General features: G+C 42.8%; 1 protein-coding gene across 1 annotated transcript in view; it reads right to left on the reverse strand.

The window, feature by feature from the left end:
* The window catches only part of LOC113407440 (LIM domain transcription factor LMO4), a 15,229-nt gene extending 10,168 nt beyond the window's left edge, over positions 1 to 5,061 (reverse strand). The window contains exons 1-2 of the mRNA XM_026655962.1: positions 4,480 to 5,061; positions 1,840 to 2,078 (exon numbers count right to left, since the gene is read on the reverse strand). Of these exons, the coding sequence (XP_026511747.1) occupies positions 1,840 to 2,075 (236 nt within the window). The 5' untranslated portion in view covers positions 2,076 to 2,078; positions 4,480 to 5,061. The remainder of the gene's footprint in view (positions 1 to 1,839; positions 2,079 to 4,479) is intronic.
* Positions 5,062 to 10,063: the final 5,002 nt, after the last annotated feature.

The raw sequence follows: 10,063 nt of genomic DNA on the forward strand, positions 1-10,063 counted from the left end.
GAGGTGTTCCTTTGGTAAGTCAAATTACACCGATCCAGAGAGGAACCAGGCAATAGAACAAGGAGATCAATTCAAAACCCGCACCTGATAAAAACATATTATTCATAATCGCCTACATTAAAATAGTGGGTATTAAATTATGGCCACACAAAATTGGAGGAGATTCCAATAAGCATGCCTGAACTTGCCTTGGGGATACAGGGGATGCATCTTCTCTTTTTAATTAGTAGTAATCAGAAGTGAAGGTTTGTTTGATGGCCTTGGTTGAGAGATGAATCTGTACCATTCAGTGCATCTGAATAGTAGTGTCAATTTTTCCACTTCAAACAAACCTCTTTTCTTAACACCGTTCTGCTCTATTTAATTACAATTCTGCCAGGCTTATGCTGTTGCTTCGAAGAGGACCAGAAAGCACCATTATAAACCTGCATGTGCTGATTTCCTAACATTTACTTACAAAAAAAAGTGAAATTAATCCCTCAAATATCTATAGCTGTATTTCTTCTATTTAGCAGAATGAGGATGCAGGCCTATAATAGGACAGAGGTTTCATTATCAGAATAAATAAGCATCCTTTTACTCCATTATTTTAACTTAATGAGGTCTCCAAGAAAAAAGTATTCCCACAAATGCAGCACAGTGCTACATCCAGATCTCTCACAATTTGGAGTACAAGGTAAGTGTTTCATTAGAAACAAACTTGGAATATTTATAGCCAAATGATTTACACATGGGGAGGAAAACTTTTCAACCTTTACTGAAAGATAAACCTGGAGTAACTCTTGACATTTACAGTAAATGAAAAGTCAAACGCATTTAAACAAAACAACTGTCTTAACTAGGAATTTCTCTTATGCCAGAATGTAGGGACTTGGCTTTTTGTTTTTTAATTATTGGATATTGAAATAGAACTGCTCCTTAAAGCATTCATGTGCATCAGTCTATCAAAGCATTTACTCAAATTAAATGTGTAATCCTTCAAAATGCCTCCTTTTAAATTAATGAGTTTAAGGAGCTTGAGTTCACCTGAAAAGATCCTATAGGCACCTGACCTCCTGAATTTTTTCCATTCATTGCAATTAAACTTGTTGGACAGGATACTGTACTGTACTTCAACTGATATAAGATTAATGGGGTTTAGTTCCCCAGCCATCCCCCAAATCTGAGGCATGTGAACTATTTAAAACAAAGGAAATCACTTCCCTTAGATTCTCCCAGCTTTTTCTATATTGAAAGTTAGAGAAATGTGGGTTCAAAGCCTCTCTCTAACAATGTTGAGACAAACATTACCACTGTTTTTTTTGGCTATAAGCAGAATCTCTGGCCCTCCAACTGATGGTTAATCAGCGCTTTTACAAAGAGAACAGAGAATGAGTCATTCTGTTTCCACTCAAAGGAGTTTAAAGGTGCTTATGTAAATATCATAATTAATCAGATACTAAAAGGCAGGCATTTCATTATTTAGCACCTCTACCGCAGCCTTATTCAAGCCCAGGATTTTAACATTTACCGTTTAGAGATTCACACTTCACCATTACAACAAAGCAGATTAATTTAGCCTTTCTGATTGCTGTTTATTTTTAGTTAGGACTTGTTTTGTGCTGACAAGCACTTTTAAAATTACAGGCCCTCCAATCTCTTCTCTTTGCTGGGCAGCCCAAACTGTGGCTGGAGAAAGAGCCAGAATTATTCGAGATTTTACCTTCCTTCCCCCCGAAGTCAGGGACTGACCAATCTGTGTCTCTGATTGCAGGAACTGGCCTGACCTCTCCTCTGCTATCCTGCGTGCAGGTACAGAGTTGCTCCTCCCCGCCCCTTGCTGGGCAGCCTCTCTCTCACCTGATGTAGTCGTTTCTGCACAGGATCATACCGCTCTTGGTGTAACAGGAGGTGCCGATGTCCCCCAGCTGAGCCTGGCAGCAGGAGCACTTCAGGCATCGGCTGTGCCAGTAGCTGTCCATGGCGTAGAGCAAGAAGCGATCCGCGATCTTCCCCCCGCAGCCTGCGCATCTTTTCCACGAGAGGGAGCCAGCAGTGACCGGGGGAGGTTGTGAGCTGCTGCCCGGGTTCACCATGGTCTGTGTAAGGAGAAGAGAAAGGGTGGGGGGGAGGTGGTTAACTCCAAGCCATGAATCGTGTCCATGCCTTTCCCGGTGCGGTAGAGGGAAGTGGGGGGCAGAGGGGGAGGATGGTGCAAAAGCACACTCCGTTACTTGTCTGGGGCTTTGTTCTGGATCCACGAGCCTGCCTCCCTCCCAACTTGTCACCGGTGGCCTGAGCTTTACTGCTGTCACCCTCTTAAAACGAGGCTCTGGTGCACCCCAAATGCACGTGCACACTGGGCAACATGCACCGAACTTCGTACCCCACCTGGAGTCCCAGGGGTCCGGCACGATTGACATGAAAAAGGGAGAGTGGAGCGAACAGCAAATTGGCCCGCAGCCCTGCTGAAGCCATGTTCCCTGCGCAGGCAGAGCTCTGGGAAATGCAGCTGCAGTTCACAAGTTGGGAACAGTTCAGGGGTTTTGTGCTAAAGGAGAGATATGGGCAGCGTGAAAAGTTGTGAAACGGGTTTTTCAAATCTCCAAGCCATTGTAATGCCGGCTCCATGATTGTCCCAGATCTCGTTTTTATTTAGACGATCAGTGGAGTGTTTTCTCTAGGTTTTTTAAGACACTGGCCTGAATAAAAGATAATTGAACTTTAGAACTCCTATACAAACACTCTCCACTTTTGTCTCGCTAATCTGCCCTTGATCAGCAATTTAAATGCTAAACCTTTGTTACGCCAAAAAAAAAAAAAAAAAAAAAAGTTTACTGATAATACAATAGACCAGAACATTCAAGTGCACCACACTCAGGCTGGATCATGGCTGCCTCCAAAACTGCTAAAGTGCTTTTTTCACTTTCTAATAAATGCTTTTTACAAGCGGGACAACTGGGAGATAATATAGGAATCAATTCATAAAGCTTATTCTAAACCGATTAATTTGTTGCCTCCAATCCAGAGTCCAATAAGCTCCTAGTGTTCCACTAGTCATTTATAGTATAAACAGATCAAGTTATTTACTGCCAATTAAGCAGCATGTTTTGTCTTTGTCCTTTGTAAACCGTATGTGCTCATATCGAGGCATCTGGCTATCTGCTAAAGCCATTCAGACTGATACCTCCAAAGGAGGGAGGGCGAACTTTTCCTGCCCACTGGCCCAACTTGGCTACAGGGAGCCAGAACTTACATTCCTTAAATAGGCCGATTTTAAGCACACATTTCCCCAGAAAGAGTTCCTGAACTTCTGTCCAGTGACCGCACAATAAACCAGAAGAACTGCACCAATTAAGCTGTAACAAAAACCCTGAGACTTTGAAAAGAGAACCACTCTAAAAGCCATTAGCATTGCATTTATCTGAATGCATCATATACCTTTATGTAAATTGATTTCTGATGCATTTGCTCAAGGAATTGCCTTTTGTTAACAGTTTCTATCCATAACCTAAGCGAAGCTACATTTCCTGCTTTGAGACTTTAAACCTTTTTTAACGTTTTAAATCACTTCAGATCTCTTAAAAACCCAAGACTCCAAGCTGCCTTTCCCCAGTCTTGTTGAACAGTAAATATATACTGTATTTTAAAAAAGGAAACGTTACACTGAGAAAGGCATCCAGTAACCCCATTAAGCTAAAGCTCTTAAGGACAAGCAATACCTTAATGCTGATTAAATCTAAAAGAGATGAATCAAGAGGACTGACCAGAAAGTGACTCCCCTGATAACTAAGGACGGGCCCTCATCAAGTTTCATTTAGAGTTAGGGGGGGGGGAAGCTTTTAACTTAAATAGGCTTACTCTAGTAATTACATAGCCAAGCAATTTAGGTCCTGGGATAGAGTCAGTGAAATAGAAAGCAGAGCTGGCAGCTAGAGGCAAAATAACCCCCCTTTTAACAATGTCTCTGGTGTTTTTTAATGGAGACCAAGGGAGGGACAAGCGCAGAGCTGGCAATTTGTAGTTTAAAAAAATGGATGCTTAATTCATGTCTTGGTTTTAATTAGGTGATTCGCCGGATTTCTCCTGGATTGAAACAAAAGACGGGGGGGCGGGAGGCAGGGAATTGGAAAGGAGAGAATTAGGGAGCTCACTTTGATCTTTCCTGCCACTGTTTCAAAATAGTGTTTACTACAAAGAGAGCGGGTGGCGGGTCCTCACACCCTCCTCTTTCCCTCAGTTCACCACTGAGCCAGGCAAAGCCCTTTTCCTCTAGCCGCCGGGAAGAGGGAAAAAGCAGCCCAGAGCAGCAGCAAAGGAGCCTTTTGTAAGCAGAGACAGCTACAGTGCGTCCGGCCCCGCTGCTGCTCGGCTCCCCCAGAGTTTACAGGCACCCTCCTTATCTAAGGCGACCGATTGAGTTTACTCGAAATCCGAGACGATTGGGGGGGGGGGAAGCGCCAAAGAAGACAGAGCGCATGCAAAAAAGAACCTCCTTACCTGTTTCCCCTCTATATTGCAAGAGGTCGGGGAGCAGCGTCGCTCTGGTTTATAGGGTGGTGTATCGGGGGGGAGGCGGTTTTCTTGCAAAGAACCAACACAATGCTCGCTGGCTGGGGCTCGCGTCCGCCGGCAGAGCCCCCCACGCCAGTCAGTGCAGCCCGGCTGGCAAAATACAGACGCGAGACGTGCGGCAGAGTCCTCCCTCCAGCCCCCGCTTCCTGGAGGGGAGCCGCGGCGCTCAGTCCCGGCCGCTGGGCTGTAGGCGCAGGGCGCCGCTGCAATCGCTGGGTAAGTTTGGCAATGTGGCTTCACTTTGTATCGCTCCCCCCGCCCTCAACCTCCACCCTCCTTGGCCGGGTCCGGAGCCTCCTGCAGCAGAGAACCAACCGCCCGCCGCTCGGGAAAGCGCCTCGGAGCCCCGCACACGGGCAGCGGGAGAGGGGCCGGGGCGAGGAGCCGCTGCTGCTACCGCTGGGGTTCCGTGGCGGCGGCGCTGGCAGGACTCGCAGGGAGGCCCCCTCTCCGTGCGCGTCTCTTTCCGCCGCCCATCCACATGTGTTACTGACAGAGCAAAATCCCAACTACATCCCGGCTCTGCTCCTACCGTCAGCCGCGCGCAGCCAATCCGCCCCCCGCTTGTTCAGGCGGAATAATAAAACCTGCCAATCCCCGCCAAGACAAAGGAATGAGCGAAGGCGAGTGGGGGGGGAAGGGGCAGGGAGAGGAAGGAGGGAGTCAGGTGGGAAGCAGCAGCCTGGCTTGGCTAGGGAGCGAGGAGAGGCTGTGCTTGGTGCTGCTGATCAGCGTCACCGGGGGGGGGCTGAGCGTCCCCTGCCCTCGCTGACTGTGCTGCCGGCTCTGGGGGGAGGCTCGTAATATTACTGCCCCTTCCTCCCCCCCACCCCCCGCGGCCCTTCAGGAACTTGAGAGAATCATTTTTGATCGCATAGCGACCCCCCTGGGAACAGGTTGCAGTGGGTCCTCTTTAAGTGTCTCCTACCTGCCCTTTATCAGCCCTTTTACCGTCTGTACAACAAATGCCCACACGCCAACTGTTGGGCTTTCCTCTTCCATGGGGTTATATTTAGAGCTCTTCTGCCTAAGCACTTTACATGGGTGGGTAATATTACTCGTCTCCTTTAAGTGAAGCGGAGGGGGCTAGGGTACACATAATCACTAAAGAGACAATTCTGCTTCCTTTGGCATCAAGGGCTGCAGGATCAAGTCCTAATCTAGTTTATCCGGATACTTTTGTTCAGAAATTAGAGCAGGCACTTGGGACCGTATTCTATACACACACAGCTCCCCATGAAGTGTATCGGAGGCCAGAATTTGACCCTTTGATAAGGAAAAGACGGGGAAGGGAGTTGCGAGTAAAGTGGCTCTCTAATTCTGCCAGTGGGATAGACCATATCAAGCCATTGATTTTTAAGTACTCCCCACTGAAATCAATGGGAAGTTCTACTTAAAAATGAATGCCACTACATAAGACAGTATTATTAATACTTCATAAAGGTTTAAAGGGGGAATATGTTCTACACTTGGCTGGCAGTTAACTGCACAGTGTGCCACTTGAAAGGTACTACTGCTACTCCAAAAAGAAACCCAAACAGTATGAAAGCCAATTAGAGGAACTAATATTCAGTAGCTATACATAGTGGAAAAATTAAATATTAATTGCAGGTTCTCAAGTCCCCAGCATAGCACACAACACAGGCAAATCTAGGGGGGACAGACACTGCAACTAAAAATTAGTAATGAAAGAAGCTTTAAATATAACAGTGGTTTTCAATCAGTGGTCTGCGGACCCCTGAGGGTCTGCATACTATGTCTAAGATTTCCAATGGGGGTCCACACCTCCATTCAATTTTTTGTTTTTTTAGGGGTCCACAAATGAAAAAAGGTTGAAAACCACTGACATATAATACAACACAACTTTGGGGGTTCTATTCCTGCAAACAGTAATCCCTGCAAGTAATGGGAGTCTAGGGGTAACTTTTTTCAGGTTTAGTCTCTTATCTAGTATAGTCTCACATAGTGCATGGCAATATGCTTTACAGAGCTAAACACAGCTAAAAGAGTGAGATAAATAATCAGATATATAGGATTCATTTATTTAGCATAAAAAGTTTATAATCTCAAATTCCTTTTTTAGGATTTGATGTAAACAACAATAATTAAAGTTAGAACACCAGATTTATGTTGGTCAGAGTTAAATCCAGGTTTTTAATAAGGCACAATTAGTGGCAATATGTAAGGTACCTTTTAAAAATATCCCAACACTAGAATGAAATGAACATTTAGTCATAAGTGTCCAAGGCCTACCTCATCAGGTGGAGCAATTGGTTGCTTTAGGCAGTAAAATGTTTAGTGATGATGCCACAGTGTGTGACAGTGCCCAGGGCAATACAAAATCTTAGAGCTGTTTCTGTAAAACTAATTTAGAAGTGATACAGTCACGTATGTTTGTGAAAAGCAACAGAGGGTCCTGTGGCACCTTTAAGACTAACAGAAGTATTGGAGCATAAGCTTTCGTGGGTGAAGCTTTCTGATGAAGTGGGCATTCACCCACGAAAGCTTATGCTCCAATACTTCTTTAGTCTTAAAGGTGCCACAGGACCCTCTGTTGCTTTTTACAGATTCAGACTAACACGGCTACCCCTCTGATACGTGTGTTTGTGAGAAGATTTTAGTTGGGGATATTTATTTGCAGATGGTGTATTTGTACTAATATGAAAACTGCGTTATCTCTTTGAAAGAGCAAAAAGTAAACGTCACTGTAATCAAAATCCAGGTGTACTTTAACCACAGCGCCACCTATAGGTGTCATTTATTTCTGCATCTTGGCCTTAATTGGACCAAAAAGAAGTTAGAATTTAGATAGGAAAATGTTTAGATAAAAAAAAAAATCTATAGGAAAACAGTTGTGGATGACATAGATATAAAGTTATATTTTTGATGACATAATCATTAAATATTATACTTAAAAATCGGGTACAATTTAAATGTAGAGAATCTTTCACTATGCATTTCCACAGCATACATACAACACTTGACTGGGAGCTCATTGAAGGATAGGAACCTTAGTCGGAAGCGGACAAGGGTTGTGGTTAAAAATGAGGGATACATTTCTTTATCATGTCTGTGCAATTTATCACCTAGATATCTCCACATATATACACATACATTCTCTCCAACTATATATTTGTCATTTGGGTTCTGGTACAATTTAAAACTTAAAGTGACAAGGTACATTACAGATATCAACAATTGCCATTTGCCTATGCTCTGACTGGCTAACAGCAGTACAAACAGAACCAAAGCTAAAATAAATCAAAATCTTAATTATCTAAATCTGTAGGTCCTGAGGGTTACACCAAATTCAGACTCTGGTGGACCCATAAGGAGGGTTTCTCATAGGGAAAGGTTTTTTGTTTGTTTGAACCAAGAAAGCTCTGTTATTGACCCTGATGAGTTTACCAGTCTTAAACGTAATGGTATTTTATAAAGTGAGAGACACTTTCCCAAGCTGCCAAGTTCTAGACCATTTAGGGTTTTAAAGATGCTTCCTAAACACCTGTTACAATATATTTAACTCTGCATTTTCTATAATATTTTCACCAATTGTGATTAATTAAAAAGCACCTTAACTAAGAGCATTTTGCATAATAATAATATTCTAATTTTTCTTTTGTGCAGCATCTGCTGTTGCTGAACTGTCACCTTCGTTGCTGTATTTTTCATTGTGTGTCACAATGTAATTAGTCAGTTCAACATACTCCGTTATTAGCTGAGGTGTTTCTATGGTAAGTTAATATAGTTCTGTGTAACTGGTAGTTTTCAACAGTGGGCATAAATGTGACCATTGACTTCAGGTGAGTTGAGTCCACAAGGTTTCAATTCACCTGTCATGATTCTCCCTAGAAGACTCTTAATTGTGACTGAATAAATAATATACACAACACAAAAGAAAAACCTGGCTGCTGATAACATGGCATTTTAAGAGTCAGGGAGAGAGACTCCTAAAGTGGCTTGGAAGAAAGCTGCTACCTGAATGGCTGAGAAAGGTTAAACTAAGGTTGAAATTACTTCCATGCCCATGAGATAGTGTCCAGAGAGTGCAGAATCCAGGGAGTAGAGTTCCTCTCCATTCCATGGAATGAGCCTCTCTTCTGTCTCTCACCTTTGCAGAATCCTGTGGACATTCAGCTGTCTTATTTCTTTTTCCCCTAGGTTCCTGAACTACTGAGGTAGCCACTTCATGGAGAGATCCTCCTTGTTGTACCCCCGCTATTCTCTGTCTCTTCCAATCTATACCTCTTGGACAAGCAACCCAACCCTTAAAGCAAACCCTTCAATCCCCTGACTCTGAAGGCTGCAGTGAAAATAACTGCCATTTGCTATTTTTAAATACTACTACTTTGCATTAATATAGCCCCTTCCATTCTAGGATCTCAAAGAATTTTAAAACCTTACTGAAGTAAGCCTAGTAGGGTTGGTATTACTGTCCAATTTCTACTGATAGGAGAGAGAGCAAAAGACCAGAAAAGAGTCCAACAGAGCTGAAAAGAAAGTCCATACAACTTCCAGCACCTTCCTCTAACCACTAGCCCATGCTATCTGCTCTAAATAGCAAGTTGAACTATTTTTAGAAAATGAATAGATGCTTTGTTCTTCAGATCCTTAGCCACATGAGTAACATTACCCACAAGAGTAGAGAATCCTATGGAAATCAATCAGTGAGGACTATTCATATAGGTAAGAGTTTACAAGATATGGCTCTCATATCACCATCATTGGATCCACAGCTTAGTACAAAAGTCAAATAATACAAATTGCACAAATATATATATAATGGAGTCACTTTAGGAAGAGGTAAAGCCAGCTAATTTGATAAAGCATATGCCTTTAAAATGACATTGCCAGGAATAAAATTATTTGTAGTTACTTGCACTAAGCCCAGATCCTCAAATATATTGAAATGGTAGCCAGCCATATATGTAAAAGCCATTTATAAATTAATAAATAGGCATTATAAGGTTGTAACTCAAGGGCCTACAGGCCTCAGGCCTGTATGACAATTCATTTAGCATAGATAAGGCCTGGATATAAAATGGTAGTAATGATGTGGATAGTTACTAAGTTAATTATTTTTAACCAATTAATTTGACCTTAAGTCACAAGATAAGTATTACAGTAAACAAAAGTGGTACATAATGAGAAAAGGTGAAGTGAGGTACCAAAAAAGTATTCCTTTGGAATCTTAGGGAAAGTTTAAAAGGATGTTGATCTTAACTGAAACTTACATGTACTAACTGCAGGTGTACTATGGCAACTAACTGATGTAAATGTTAATGAGTATAATGTGTAAGTGATTAATTGACCTGTCAAAGATGGGGACCCCAATATTATCAAGGTGTGGTATAAGGAAAGAAAAAGTTGAAAACATCATTGAATGTGCACAAGGTATGGCGGGTGTTAGTGTACCACTTGTAAAGGATGTTACCCATCTTAAGGGCAGTGGAACACACTAGCCTGATGACCACACACAGATGGTCTCACATATCATAGAATCATAGAA

Source organism: Terrapene carolina, unplaced genomic scaffold (assembly GCF_002925995.2).
Source record: "Terrapene carolina triunguis isolate 2854851 unplaced genomic scaffold, T_m_triunguis-2.0 Scaffold211, whole genome shotgun sequence".
In the NCBI taxonomy this organism is placed as follows: Eukaryota; Metazoa; Chordata; order Testudines; family Emydidae; genus Terrapene; species Terrapene triunguis.